The sequence below is a fragment of the Zonotrichia albicollis genome, chromosome 10 (assembly GCF_047830755.1).
Source record: "Zonotrichia albicollis isolate bZonAlb1 chromosome 10, bZonAlb1.hap1, whole genome shotgun sequence".
Classification (NCBI taxonomy): Eukaryota; Metazoa; Chordata; class Aves; order Passeriformes; family Passerellidae; genus Zonotrichia; species Zonotrichia albicollis.
In genome coordinates, this window is record NC_133828.1 from 26,263,196 (window position 1) to 26,279,434 (window position 16,239).

At 39.6% G+C, this 16,239-nt stretch overlaps 1 protein-coding gene across 3 annotated transcripts in view; it reads right to left on the reverse strand.

Moving 5' to 3' along the window:
* RAPGEF4 (Rap guanine nucleotide exchange factor 4) overlaps window positions 1–16,239 on the reverse strand; it is a 141,819-nt gene that overhangs the window by 46,120 nt on the left and 79,460 nt on the right. For 2 of the 3 annotated variants that reach the window (XM_005484068.4, XM_014265054.3), the window contains 5 exons: window positions 9,803–9,856; window positions 9,402–9,508; window positions 7,797–7,918; window positions 6,177–6,360; window positions 1,317–1,401 (listed from right to left, as the gene is read on the reverse strand). In XM_005484068.4, coding sequence (XP_005484125.2) covers window positions 1,317–1,401; window positions 6,177–6,360; window positions 7,797–7,918; window positions 9,402–9,508; window positions 9,803–9,856 — 552 coding nt within the window. The remainder of the gene's footprint in view (window positions 1–1,316; window positions 1,402–6,176; window positions 6,361–7,796; window positions 7,919–9,401; window positions 9,509–9,802; window positions 9,857–16,239) is intronic. The other variant, XM_005484069.4, reaches the window with a different exon arrangement.

Here is a 16,239-nt window from a genome sequence, read left to right on the forward strand (position 1 = left end):
TCTGCAGACTGAGCTCTGTGTGGGAGCCCAGAGAGACAAGAGGCCATGGACTGCCAACCCTCTTCCTAGCAAACAGCACAAGTGGCACCAGCCACGTGAAGGCACACTGGGAACACAGCAGGAGCACAGGACACAGGAAGAAGAGTGAGACTTGTGAATGCTTGGATGGTGAGGGGATAAAAGCCCAGGGGTTTCTTTATTGGAGATCCCTCCTCAGAGGCACCAGCTTGAGCTGTTTCTGTGTTACAGCACTGTGAATAAACTGTTTTATGGAGCAAGACATACAAGGCTCTTCTATGGGAAACCTGGGGTGGAAGCAGTGAGGAAACCTGGTCTGCTTGTGTGAGTGGGGGATGTGCAGGAGTCCTGCAGGACCTGCCAGGTCACTGGAGCTGCCCCCTGTGCAGGGCCTCCAGCCCCAGCAGTGACAGCCTCTGGTGCTGGGAGTGTGACTGCCAGAGTCTCACAAATGGTCAAACTGGGAAGTTTCCTTAACACCAATGTAATTCAGATACCAACTCTGAATGCCTACTCTTTTTTGACAAACATAGCTCAGGTTTTTATGTTTGCATGGAGTACTACCTTTCTGTAAGGCAGCTTCATAATTAGCTGCATCTGTCCAAGCTGAGAACAACTGAAAATAAGAGATTCTGAAGAAGGTATTGTGAAATATGGATCTACTTTCCGACTGGTTTCCTTTTTCTGAAAGCATCCACATCTTATTGCTACCAATTAAAGTGCTATTTAGCTTGTTTCAGTTGTCTGCACAGCGTATGATGAGACTTTAAACAGATGCATTCTCTTGTCCATTCCATTTATCCTTGATTCTCTGTGCTGTTCTTGACCACTTCAGGGAGAAAGTGTCTGATGAGATTTTTTTCACTTAATGGCAAACTCCAACCAGCAAGCACTGCACAGCGCATCTTCCTCCACCTAACTGGTATAATTCCTCCTCCTAACTGGTTCAAGCCAAGACTCCCTACAGAAATCAATGCTGCAAAATTCATTAGTACCAGTGCCTTCATTTACACAAGGACAGGGACCCAGATAGCGGCACCTGTGCCAAGTGAGAGGCTGTGCAGAAATACTTGAAGAGAATTATATCTGATGTCAAATAGACAACCTACACCTGCACAGTGCTTGGGTGATTCTCACAGATGGAATAAATTCTTTGCATGGAAAGTATAAATGAAAATGGTTACAGGCTCTCCAGCTTTAATAAAGCTCTTCTGATTTTAATAAAGTCAGAAGTCAAACCAGAAGTAAAAATTGAGCCTCCCTTTAGGTGATGAGTTACAATTTTTAAAATTACTTACCGTGGTAGAAAGGTGAGATAAGGCCTTAATGTGGAGAAGTTCTTCATATATAAATTCTAAGTCATCTACAGTTCTCTGGCCAGGGCTATAGAGAGAAGATAAAAGGGATAATTAAATGCAATAAATGGTGAAATAAATACTTCACAGAAGGACAGAAAACCACAAAATGCTGCTGATGTGTCTAGTAAAGTGTACATCCTCACCAAACAGGGACTGAATGATGTTTCTGGCTGGAGGACTGAAACACACAAAGGATGGAAGCTCTGTGAATGCTACCTGAATGACACTGAGCAGCAGCCATGGCAACCACCTTAGAGAGATCCTGATGAAGCAGCTTTTCTGATAAATCAAGTGTTCTATATATGTATAAAATGGTCACATAAATCAGAAATGGTACATAAAGATTTGTTCCTTTCAAAAGGACTCCTGAGCGTGGGGCATGCACTATTTTTCACAAGCATTACTAATTAGCTGTAGCAAACACAGTTGCAGTGTTTGTAAAGGAGGTGTGAACTTCTGCTGAACAAACTGGAGATGCAGCAGTGCCTCCTGGAGAACAGCTAACGACTGCTCTACAGTTAATGCTGAGTGCTGCTGTTTAGCCACAAAGGTAAATAAGAACCACTCAGCATTTTCAGCTTCTCTCACTGAAAAATACAAGAAGCTTGTGCTAGAGAAGAATTATTCCTTCATCAATGCATTGATGAAGGAATAATTCTTCTCTAGCACAAGGAGTAGTAAGGAGGCTGGCACTGTGGCTGAAATAATTGCATTACTGTAACCTACCCAAAATTTTCTGATTGCTAAAGAAGGGCACAAATACTGTGGGGACTGCACTGTGCCAGAGATGCTTTGGAGGATCTAATAAACAGCACACAGGAGGAGTTGTGGGAGCTTGACAGTAACTCCCAATCTTTTTCTCACTCACAAGATTCTCTTCAGTTACAATATCTAACACAATATTATTTTCTAAAAGAACAATTTCTCCTGTCATATAATTTCAGACAGCACACTGGAGTGACATGCAGACACACAGGAAGAAAAATACCTTTAAAGCGTTATTTCAAGCTATTTTTGTAGGACTAAGTCCTTCCAAACAATATCGTTTAGATTTGTGAAAAGCAGATTGCAAGTAATTAATTCAATGAGCCAAGAACAAAAGAAAAGAGCAACAAAGACATAAGGGAGAGGATGAAAATGGGATTCAAGAGGAAATGGGATACAAGAAGTCCAGTCTGAGGGCAGGAGTTCCAAATGAGAAGGTTTACATGCTCCACCATTACAACAAGCACAGTTCTAAATCCTGCTGTCTGCAATGTCTGGCGTCAAAAGAATTAACAGCACAATTGAATCTTTGGACAGCTCTAAAAGAAAAACTACAATGATACAAGTTTTCCTCCTAAAATGTCAGCATTACAGGAGACTAGCACCTAGAGGATCAGGAAAGCCCTATGAAGAAATATTGTGCTCTACAGATTTTCTGCCTAGTCACCTCCTGATTCAACAGTCTGTCTACATCTCGTGTGAGACACAGGGAGTAGCCAGCTCTGTTACTCTGGAATGATACTGTATCTTTTTACAAAAGTAGCTGGATGGAGACTTCTTTTGGATGAAAGAAGTACTGAAGAAGTCACAGAAAATATAAGGAGAACTGACATCTCTGCTAAGCAAGCTTTATTTTTCTTCTGTTCTTCACTTACCAATGACATGCATTTATTATTACCCAAATTAAAGATAAATTTAGACTACAAATAATTTTGGATTAAATTACTCTTTTCTCATACAGAATCAAACTATTAAGGGAAAACCAGAAATTGGTTTGGTACTGCTATGCCCTCTAGTGACTCAAAATACTCCAGTTTCTGAATCTGGCTTGAAATTTCAAGGCTGACCCTCCTAGTGATTTATGCAGGCCAGCTTAATTAAGTACAGCATAAAACGAAGCCAGTACAAGCTAACAAACAAAAAGTAAGGATTTTAACAAATAATAGGGAAGTAGCAACTTTAATTTTATTACATGCTTGCAAAAGGAGTATGTCTTGGAGAATATAGTGTAACAAGTTAAGAAATTTCTACATTAAATCAAAAGATAAAAGGATGACGTGTTACTATATGAGATCTCTATCATAAAGACAAAAGGACGCACTCTTCTTTCAGCATGTCCATTTGCTTCCCATGCTAGCACATTGGAAGAACTGACAATCTGTAGCAGATATCTGTACCTAGTCTTTACTTCTGTTCTTGCAGATGTCACGTGGAGAGATATTAGGCATCACTGTATCTTTAAAACCTGTGTGGCGACCCACTGATGTTGATTTGTAGGATCCTGCTGTGTAAAGACCTAGTTTCTGCAGGGGACACATTCTAACAGCAATAGCTGGTTATAGAGCGGATAATAAGTGGAATAGGTAGGGAACGAGGGTACACATTAATGGACAGAACTCAGGTGATATTAAGTGATCAATAAAAACTGTTCAGTGCTTGGAGAATTTACCAAGGTCAGAGACATCGAGCTTCTCTGTGACTAGGATGTTGACAATAACACAGTACTTTACCATTGATAAGCCATGTATGTCAAAGCGGTATCATTGATTATCTTTATTGTACAGCTAACCAGAAAATTCTCAGATAATAAGAACAAGAGAAAAGATCAGAGACCCCATAACATTGTGATTAAGTGTCAAATGCTCTCTATGAAGAAAAAATGTGCTAAGTGAAGCCACTAAGAACATATAACACAGATTTATTATTTCAGTCACACTGCTAACTTACTTTAGGCTAGGGCATTAAAAAGAGAATGTAATCCATAACATTATCTGAGCTGAATACTATTGTTGGAGGATTACAAGTCTTCCTTTAAAGACTCCTGTTATTATTGTGTTTAGCTTTGCATTATAGCATCCTATTAAATTAGGGTTTACCATCAGGACATATTTTCATACTGAAGGGGGGGGAAACACTTAGGGAGGAGCTGTATTAATTCTACAGTAATTTTTAGAGGAACTTTAGCAAGGTCTGCACCTGTGCTACAGCCATTATAAGGAGCAGAGAGCTGTGTTTGCTACTCCACAAAAAGCTACTTTCACATTCAGTATATGTGTTTCCAAAGGAAAAAAAAAAACAATAGCAACAAGAGCCTGCCAAAAATTTCCCTGAGCTCTATTCTGTTTTTTAAACTATAGAACATTCTTTCACAGTTTGACAGTTAAAATGCTGCAGTTAATGTAATAAACAGAGACTTTTTTAAGTTGGCTGTCAAAACAAGTGACACTTTTTGTTAGAGATTTTCAGATTTTGAACAATAGAAAGTACCTTTCAAAGCAACAGCTTCATTATACAATCAAATTCTCAAAGTAATCTTCTCATCAAAGAATATTGTCTTATTTCTTTCAGGGTAATTATCTGAGTTCTGCAACCTCTCTGGAAATGGCTACTGTTATAAAGTGCAGCTGTGTTGGTTTGAAAATTGTGGGTCCTGCTCAGGTCAGCTAGAGTCAGCATCTCTGAAGCCTTGACAATTCCTTTGAACTTTTGGCAGCTGTAACAGTGTCTAGTCAAAACTAGCAGGACTCTGAGGATTCATGGAGATTTTAACAGCTTTGCTACAGCTCAGTCCAGGGAGGATTTTCAACTAACAAAATCATTACGTATGTAAACTGAATACTAGAACAGTAGTTAATACGGTCCCTGGCAGTACAAGGTTACTTCAGTGAGCAAAGGGCAGCAAAAATTATCCACTTTCAGGGACAGGGAAACATGTCAGATGATGATATCAGTCTTATCAGTCTTTAGAAGACCTCTTTCTCCTCACTATATTCCATAAAAAATCTCATATTAGTATTCTTTCAGGTGATGCTGTGCAAGTGACAATACAGAGAGAAGAGCAGTACTTTCCACAGCATCCTTCCAGCCTGTCAGCACTCTGTAAGCAGTCCAGATGATAACCAAAAGGGAAATTCGTAGAGACAACCTGCTCAGTTAGCCTGAGGCAAAGGACAGAGTGCAGAGAAGCAGGGTCCCAGCACACACCTTTGTTCAGACTCCAATGACTGGTGTCTGCTCAGAGGTGCAAAAGTTCACATTTTCTGCTCAGTGGAAAGGGCACAGGACATGTCTGCGAGGGTACAAGATCTCAATTCCATGACTCCCTAAGGATGTATGCAAACACACTGCTCTCACTCTGGCTTGTCCATGTCTTTTGTGTGACAGGGAGCAAGTGCTCTTTTAGTTGCACTGACTAGATCTCTAATAAAGAGAAAAAATAAAATGTATACTTCAAACCTATTGCTGCATGACAGGGTTTCCTGTTTATATAAGCACAAGGGTTTGATGGCACTTTTTGAAATTCAATGCTTTTAGCAAGTTTTTGGAAAAGTGCTGTTGAAATGAACTTGTGATCTAAACAGGAATGGAGCCTGGAAAGGATACAGATGGAAACAGAACTGCAACAAGCACTTGGTTAGGTGATTCAAAAATCTTTTACTCTGAAAAGTGTTCTCACACTGTAAGCGGGGCCCACTCCTCTCCCATATAGCAAAGACAAACTTTGCCAATAGCCTCAAGGTAGCAGGATCCAGCCCTGAGTACCTGCCTGTCTTGAATGGCCCCAAAAAATCTTCAGTGAAGGTGAGTTTAAGTTATTCCTCATTCTCAGTGTGTTTAATTAGCAGCAGAATATGTCTGCCATGGCCACTAAACCCTACCTGCTTAATGCTTGCCTTCGAAGGAGGGTCAAACAGAGTTTATACTGGCTCTGAAGTCCCTATAAAGCTGTCTGAAAAAAAGGCTGATAATCAATGTAGGTTTCTCGTTTCCATGTCACAAGGAAGACCCATAATATTAACTCATTATTCAGCTTACGGTTTCCTGAGAATCATCCTCATATGAGCATCTGGCCCAATCTGAGACAGAAGCAGCATAGTATCCTGTAGCTCTTCATCACACTCCTTTTTCTCCTCCTCAGTTGGCAAAGGGGCATCTTCACGCTCATCATCCAAAAATCGATAAAATAAGTATTTGTCCTGAAAGTGGTGTTCCTGGTCCACTAAAAACAACACAGCACATTAAATACTGAATGCTCCTCAATGAAGCAAAGCTTGTTTGCTGTGTAGTATCATGTTTGTTACAGATAGATTATTTAAGAAGAGAAAGAAAGCTACAGAAAAACTGTAAGAGCATGAAACTATTTCTCATGTATGCAGCTTGAAGGGTACACTTTTAAATTGTGTACTACAAATACTATGCAAAAGGCTTCCATATAAGTGTGTTGTGGGTGTGTATAAATTCATGCATACACATGTATATGTTTTTTTATTAGTTCTGTTTTCTTATTGTTTGAAACTATTTCATTTAATCAAACAAATTACACTGGGGAAAATGGTTATATTATGAATTTCTAAAAGGTATTTTCTAGCACAAACACTTTGCTCTACGTATTTAGACAGGCTGAAAAAAGGTAGCAAAAGCAACTAAACTCCTTGTGATGTAGCAGAAATGTGTATTATCGAGGTACAATCCCAGGGGCAAGTCCATCGACCTGTGTCCTGGTGGAGTCAATGGATGAACTGCCAAGAGAAGACCTCTAAAGTAACATTATGCTATTGCAAACCCCTGGTCTTCCAAAGTAAGTCAGAGTGATGTGTTGAGTTGGATACTGTGATGAAGCTTGCACTTGCTTTCCCCGGAGAGTTCAAGGGAATATATGGCAGGAATTCAAGTTAGAGCCCTTAGGGTAAGGCAGCAGTGGAAACAATCTGCCTTCTCTCTGACAGAAATGGCATTTTCTCCCTGGGATATGGGAACCACAAGAGATGATAAATGCAAGTTTACTGTAATAGAGCTACTCTTCTACATTTAATAAAAATTTATATGCAAAGATTCAAATACGAATATTGCTTTAGAAACCTACCCTTTTTGAGGGCTGTAATATCCTGTTACCCACTAAACCCTGCCAAATGGAAACTGAAAGGCAATGTAAAATGCAATCAGAAAACTAAGATAAAATCACAGATTTCTGCACTGGAATATCTGGTGTGCTGAATTTGGAAACCCCTCCAAAACCAATGCAAATCATTCCAAAATTATGAATCTGAGCAAACACAAACACTCACATTCACTTCAAAATACTGCAAATCTTTGATGAAGGTTAGTTTTATGTATGGTAATACATCTCTTGGTTTTGGCCTGAGTGCTACCCAGTTCTAAAAATATAAGCACAAGCCAGTGTACTCCTAAGTATAATTAGACTACCATTATCACTTGTTCATTTATGATGCAATATGGTCGTAAGTTAAAAAGCATACTGGCAAGATTCAAATAATACTGCCTGTGTGTTGCACTTGCACTTATGAATGAACAGGCTGCTCTGTGGCATTTATTTTAGGCTCATGATCCCTTTCTTTTTCATGAAAAAGAATACAGAGGTGTTGATGTCACACACTGCCCATATTTTATTCAAGATAGTGATTTTCTTTATCTTACCATGGTTAAGAACACCTTCTTCCAGCAGTACTTGCCACATGCCAACAGCCTGGGTTCGTAAATGGACACAAGGACTTTGTTGCATCATCCAGTCAACTAGCTCTGTCCCCACACAGCATTGCCTGAAGGACAGATAAACAGACAGGAATGAAAAGGAAGCCTGCCAGGAGAGAGACTGCACACAGTGACTGCCAACAACAGTGATATCTTAAACTCTGTACACATTTAAATCTCCCTGAAGAAAACCCCATGTCACCATCTACATACACACGCTTGAAACACCAGTGAAGATGTCCAGTTTTAAGAAGATCACCTTAGCAAAGAAGTGTTTTGGGAAATGCAGAATTCAGAGGATCTATTTGAGCCTGTGACACCTGGTACAAAACCTACAGCACCAGTGCAACAACCTCCAACCCAGTATTCAAAAGAAACCTCTGTATACCATGGGATACCAAAAGCCTGATGCTTCTCAGAATCTTGCATGCAAACAGAAATTTAATACTGTAAAAGTTTTGCCAATGCAGCCTCCACAGGAAGAGTGAGTGCTATGAGGGCGTTCCTGCATTTGTAATCAAATTTCTGTCACACTGTATTTGGAGACACTGGTTTTGGTACAGTGTTCTGAGGCTCTCTCATGTGAGGTCTTGGTAACCTTGCACCTCCTGACTGACCCAGAGGCAGAGAGCAGGTCTCAAGTTCTGGAGAACAGCCAGTGTTTGACCAGCACTGCTCTTCATTTATCATATATGCTCTTCTGTTATTCTAGACCAATCAGCAATGTCATATTGAGACATATTCTTGAATCAACTCACAAGTGCCAAATACCTTTGTATTTTAAATATATTTTGGACTGAAATATGAAAAATCAATGTATTTATTTCAAATGAAGATCAGCAACATATTGATTTACTATTTAGAAAAAGACACAGAGATTTTAAAATAATTTTTACTTAAAACCACTCTGAATAATGAACTAGGTGTTTGATTTAAACATTAGACTCTAAAACAAACAGATTATTTCTTAAGCCAATAGTAGGCAGATCCTGACACCTTGCAGGCAGATTTCTTTCTACAAGTGCTATTGTTATCCCACTTCAGCAAGACTGTGCTGCCACCAGCAGGAAGACAAGAGAGTCACAAAACACTGGAAAAAAATTAAACAGAACAGCAAATCTGCATCAGGAATGTTTCTCACCAGGTGAATTTTCAGAACACTACAGTCAGCACACTGCTGTAGCAATCAGTACAGGAACATAATATATTAATAAAGTTTTCTATTATCTCTTACTGATATACAAAGAGAACAGACTCTTCATTTTAACTTGGTACTGCACATAATATTCCAGCTAACTATGCTATTAACTATGCTTTGGAAGAGTGCTTGTATGTGAACGCTCTGTTCACAATCACAGACTCAATTTCCAGTCAAATTACTTCAGAAAGGATTTACCAGGCCCATTAAAGACTGCATAACATCCAACTCAAATAGCATCACAGAATAATTTCAGACCTTTTGAGACCTGCAAGTATGGTAAGGCATACATGACAATACAGAGAATGGCAGGCATAAAAATTCAGAGACCTCCATACAATCAGCTCACACACCTGTAAGTCTTCAGATGGTATTTACGATCTCGTATCATGTGAGGAGCTCGGGACAGAATTGTATTTCGCAAAATCTTTCCAGCTCTAAGGATCTTTTCTGAAGGAACCTTGGTGATCATGGAAAAAAATAAAGACCAAGAAACGCAATTTTAAACTTTCTGGAATCTCTGTACTGCTTTCTGCAAAACAAAACACAAATGCTCTCCTTCCTGAATTAAAAATCCTCTTGCACAGAAGCTTACTTTTTAGAGCAATGTAGTATATATTTAGGATTTTAAATTTCACATACTTCTCACATCTAACAGAAAGCATCACTTCAGCTGATTCATATTACACTGTTGTAAATAGTTATTTCTATTTGTCTAATGGCCTGGCTCTACAGGACACCTGCGTTCTATTACCTGTGTAATGGTTTTAGTAGGATGATGTGGGATGTGAGGATCAATAAGAGGTGTCTGAAAAATAAAATGAAATTAAATAATTTTTTTTAAGGTTGACCAGAAAAATAAAGACTAAAGTAAAAAAATTAACAAAAAAGCTGTAATAACAAAGAATAATGTGGAAGTCCAAGCTCTGCCCAGGACGTAGGAATATATAAAAAACTTCTGAACACATCCTCCTAAAGGCAAACTTGGTTGTTGAGGCTCAGCAAATTAAAACAGTGACATGGCATGTGAAGATGAATAACAAATCTGTGCTAAACTTTGTCAAGTACTAATGAAATGGGCAATGACTGAACGTCACACCAGATCTGAGCACACACAGGCACAGTTACCTCTTTGCCCCGTACAACAGCGCTCTCCCACAAGCATCTGCTCTGCCATTCACCCTCCCACCACAGATATTCTCTCCTTCTTCAGCACCTTTTTCTATTCAGCTCTTTTCTCCCTTACAGCACAGCACAAGAAACAGGAATGGAGATAGAGATCTTCTTCCTCTATGTTTTCTAAATTATCACCAGGCTGAGCTGGCAACCCTTTTATAGCTGCTCTCTGAAATGCAGAGGCAGGCAGGCCACTCGCAGGGACCCAGGCAAGGACTGGGGCTGGCGACGAAAAAAGGAAAGAACAAAGCAAGTGGCTTGGTTCTACAAAGGGAGGAGTGAAAGGAAAGACCATCGGGGCTCTACAGGGGAGAAGGGGATGAGAGAAATGGGAAAACAGGCACATAGCAAACAGGTGAAAGAGGGAGACAGGGAGAACACGGCACAACACAGAGGGAAAAGGAAAGCGGAAGGTTAAAGGACAGTAGAAACGGAGACAAAGGCGAGCAAGAGCGAACTTCAGCAGGCACGTGAGGATGATGGGCAGACCTTTGGCTTGTAGGGCCCGGTAGTTACAGCACGGACCAAACTCACTTTGAGTGTGCGATGTCAGGACACAGCACAAGGGCTGGCTTTGGCCGGTGCTCAGGGCTGGCTGACAGCCATCAGGCTGAGCAGAGCCCTCCCTCAAGGGCAAGACTCAGCACCTCGGCCCACGGCAGCCACAGTGCCCTCGCAGCCCCACGGCAAAGCCAAGGCAGCCAGGGCAGGATCAGTCAAACACACACCAGGCACTTCTGGCCTGAGGAACTGGTTTCCTTACACTGGGCCAGGCACTTCTGGCCTGAGGAACTGGTTTCCTTACACTGGGCATCTGGCCATTAGCTCCCATGGGATTTTAATGATGTGACACAGTCCTTGTACTTATCAAACAGGGCTAAGAGCTAAAAATGCAGCAGGAAACTATGGTGGGAAGGGGAAAAGCATATGACAGAAATCAATAATCTTAACATAGAGGCCTGTAAATGGAAACCAATACAAAGTTGTTTCTATTCATACCTTACAAGAAATCTCTGAAAAGGCATATCAATACAATTAAAAAGGGATTCCTGATTTTCCTCATTTATTAAGTCAACAATTTTTTATAAACTCATTTAAGCTCCAAACATTTCTGTCCAGCCAGAAGAGCAGTAGCACATCCCTCAATATTTCTTGGTTTCTGGAACTGTGTGGAATCTGCTCTAGATAGTCTATATTTGCAGTTAACATAGGCAAAGAATAGCAAAATCTTTTCAAAGATGCCTCTAATGAAAACAAAACCATAGAATAACACTCTCAAACAGGTACAATATCTTCAATCTAGCCTCCAGATTGTAATTCTAGTTAGGAATATACTCAGAGAGATAAAATATATAAGACAAAAAATATAGGAGATTTTTAGAGCAACAGACTAGCAAAAACAAATGCACACCATGGATGAAGATTTTTTAATAAATCTCCCAACCTAATCAAAACAGAATATAAGACAGCATTTGGAAGGAATCTGATTCAACCCAAAAAGGTGAAAGCTAAGACACAGCACAAGAATCTCCAGAAAGCAGGAGGAAGGCTTATTCACCTACATCCTGACCAATACAGAGGATCAGCTGCAAAGATTGAACATAACTTGGGTGAAGGTGATCATGAAATGATCCAGTGTCAGAACTTGACAGAAGGAAGAAAGAGCATCAAAGCAGACACAATGCACTCGGAAGAAAAGTTTCCATAAAAACAGAATACTGATAGCTATATTCCTGCAGTGGGTCATGGGGGAACAAGTGTGAGGTAAAAGGAATTAATGGGAGCTGGCAGTCACTTAAAGAAACCATATTAATCATACATACAATGCATACTAGAACTTAACTAGAAGGTGAAGTAAAGACTTAGCTAAAGAAAGAGCTCTTCACTCACACACAAGAAAGAAATACACAGAAAGGAGAAAGTAGGGGGTCTAAAGCAAGTATAAATTGAATAACAAAAGACAGAATTAAAAAAGCAAAGGTATTAAATGAAACAGACCTGCCAAGAAATGTCAGGAGGTACAAAAATATTCCACAAGTGCATTAGTAGTAAAACAAAGAAAATAAAGAGTGTTGAGCTACTGTTTAACAGAGGGAAATCTATTTACAGGTGGTTCAGGAAGGCCAGAAACTTTTGATTTATTTTTAATCAACGTTCATTAGAAAGATCAGTGGCAGAGAGATGGTTAATATCCTGAGTAGTAGAGTGACAGGAGTAAAATCTCAACCTTGAATAAAACCCCAAGAACATAAATTAGTTGTTTTCAGATTGGCTTTGCAGAATTTCATGCAGGAAACTTGAAGAGCACGAAGAAACTTAAAGAGGGTTGCAACCATCTCGGAACCATCAGCAGCCACTCTTGGGGTCTAAGGAAGGCAGCTGAAGACAGAAATATGGAAAAGGAGAAGCTGAAAAATACAGATATCAGCTTAAAGTCTTCCTAGAAAAAGTCAATTTTTAAGCACCTGGAAAAGAACAGGGAGATGAGTCACATGTGACGTATATTAACCAAGAACAGATCATGCCACACTGATCTAATTTCTTTCCATTATTGAGTAGCAACATTGATAGATTAGACAAGAAGCAGTAGATTTTCAACCCTCTAGTAAGGATTAGCACTTTCTCATCAGATATTCTGTTCTGCAACAGTCAGATTAAATTCTTAAAAAACAGGTGCAAAGTCAGTTGGAAAACTGCATTTTGAAATCAATTACCAGTGAAGCAAAGTCAAACTGGCAGTCATACCAGAGGTCTGTTCAAAGCAGCGTTCAAGAATATATCACATCTGATAACATTAAATATTAACATGGGATGAAGCAGAATACACCTTTATTGAGTCTGCAGGAAACTTCAGGATGGGAGGCATTGCACATACATTGCAGAATATGTTTACAATATGAAACAGTTGCAGAATTTGTCTAAAAATGATGCTTTTATGTACAGAGTGATGACTACATTTCTGAAGCAGGTGGAATCAGCTAAATAAAGACAGGGTATGGAACAAGTGTCTTAGTGCAGTACCACAGAAAAGGAAAAAAGTTTTACAATGTTTTAAATATTTAAATATTAAACACAACTGATTAACCAATGCCATACTTGCATAAAAGCAGCAAATACTGTGGTGGAATGTAGTAATATATTAGATACATAATGGTGTTCTGCTTTAGTCAGCCCAGGTAAGAAAAGCACTGTGGTCTCATTTGACCATTTTACTCCAAAAGCATCTAAACCAGCTGGAAAGAATTTAGAGGAAAGCAACAAAAACAATCAGAAAGCACAACATAAATAATCAAAGCTGTTAAGCTAAGGAAAAGGCAAATCTTAGCAGAGGTGTGATTAAAAAAGTCTTCTGATTTAAAAGGCCTTTGAAAATTAGAAAGAAGTGGCCTAGTCCATCATGCAGAGATCAGGGAATAATTTAAATTGCTCTAAGAAAGATTCAGTTTAGGCATCGCTGAAGCTTTCCTCGCAGTGTGGACAGTGAGTTGCCAGAGAAATCTGGTTCCTCAAGGATACACAAGGAATCTGTTAGGAGTGACACTGCTATAGTGCGCATGTGGCTTGGGGATGGACTCAATGCTTCCTGAAGTAGTTTTAGCCTCACTACATGGTACTGTGCAATTTGTGAGGATAGAGGTGATCAGTGACAGAGCTCCCGGGGCAGTGAGCCTGGACAATCGTTGCTCCCGAGGGACAATGACATCCGAAAGACATGTCCAGCAAAGAGCCCCCAAAGCCAGAGCCTTTCAAAACTGCTGCAGTGAGCTCTGGCTGCACTAGTGATTAGTTGAAATGCAATAAAATGGAAACACAGGGCTTGGACTGAGTTTGCTACAGAAAGGCAAGACATATTTCAAAGGCAGAGCAATGTAACATCAGTTAGTTATTAGGAGATAACAGGGTTCCAGCAACAACTTCCCATCAGAAAAAAATGCATTCTGTAAGGGACAGACATAGATTGCCTAAAGACCAAGATTGTTTTGTGAATCTTTACAATCCTCGACCTTTCATTAAGGATTGCTTGGAAAGCACTTAAAAAATAAAAAAAAAGGAACTCTCCCTTTAAAACAGCAGAGTGTGAGGAGAGTGTTTAATTGACTTCTTAACACATCCTGGTGTCTTTGAAGAATTAATGAGACTAAATTACATACATGTGGAACAGAGGTCCTTGATGATCCAATTTTTCAGAACTTCTGAATAAGGGAAAATTTATCAGGCAAAGAGCTCAGATAAGCAATCCAATTACAATAGTTTACAACCTATTATTCACCTCCTGGCCACAGGAGTGACCAGTGTAACTGCTCTTAGCTTTCCTTCAGTGTGAGATAAAGCAACACAGCAACACCACACACAGTTTGCTATGACCTGCTGATCTTCCCTGTAGGGCAGGAGGTCATATGGGTCTAGAGGGTGGAGAAGGGAAAGCCTCTGGTGTTGGTAGGGGAAAGCAGAAAATTATTATGAGAAACTGTGGTAAAAAGGCTTTCAGCATTAACATTGAAAAACTCCTTATCTGTACATTTATGGATTCACATTTGAGCCATTCAAACAAACCCTTCACAAAGCCAGTCACAAAACTCGCTATTTAAATTGGGGTAAAGCAGAGAAAGCAATAATTTTAGCCTCCATTCCTTTCAAGATTCAAATATTTATGCATGAGAGCAATATCACAGATTTAAATAGGACTATTCATGTGTATAATTTTATGCACACATTTAATCTGTGGAGAAATAGGCCTTAGATTTCAAACTACAGGGCAAGGCCTGTCTTTATTTTAGTGTTTCTTACATCACTGAGCAATATGCAGACAAATAAATAATAAAATGAACAACAATAATAGTGACCTACTATGAGATCTGTATTTGTCAACTTATTTGATTCTGCTTAATAAAATCCAAGAACATCTCTTACAAAAATAGATATTTCTATTCCCCTTGTTAAATAGCTGTAAAGTGATGTCTCTGAGCCTTTACATATGAATGAACATTTTAGATCTACAGCAATTTGGATCAGTAAAATCAAGTGATGAAGGGAACTTAATTTACTATTCTCACATGCAAACATAGAATATGTGTATTGCAAAGAACTAAGGTGAAAAAAGTAAAAGCCAATGAATCAGGTTTTTTTCCCATGACCTCAGTGTAGCTCATCTCTGAGCAGAGAACAAGTTTCAGTATTGATTGGAGTTAACCACAGCATGTTACCAGGGTGATCAGATAAACCTGTGCACTGCTGTTGATCCCTTTATTTTCAGCTGGGGAACTGAAAAGAATTGCAAGTGACATCTGTTTTCCTGCTGGCTGCCAAGGGGATCCAGAACAAACAAAGGACAAAAGCCACACGCACATTGAAAGGTGTCAGCAGCAACAGCCACCTCACTAAGAGAGGTCTGTTTGGTTTACATCCTCAGTATTTACCACTATTGGTGATTTATGGTCTAATCCAATTGCTACTGAAATCACAAGGAAGTCCCTAATTGATTCAATGAATTTTGAGCCAAGCCCACAACATCTGATTCTCCTAAGTGTTTCTCAGGGAGCAGAGCATCTTTAGCTCTTACTGGTTCCAAATGACTCCTGATGCCTTCTGACAACTGACATTTTTGAATATCTTTGTATACACCTCCCAAAAGACTTCTAGTGCCCTACCTGGTACACACAGGAAGAAATAAAATATACAAAAAAACCCCATTCCCACAATATTGGCAAAATCATAGCCAGCCAGCAGGATACAGCTGACAACTAGGCAGAGTCCCCAGTGCCCCCCCACGCAACACCTACCACCTCACCATTCTTTCTCAAGCTTTTGGTAATGTCATCTATTTGTGCTGCTTCAGAATAAAGGCAGAGGTAAGAGTTCCAAAGATGGTGTAGAGATGACTTTTTCCAATACAGGCCATTATTTCCAGCACTACAGAATAACCATGTAACAGGGATAAAGTTGAGCATACAGTATCACAGCTTTTGGAGTGTATTTTCAGCTGGAAAGCAGTCTTGGATGGAGTATCTTGAAGTT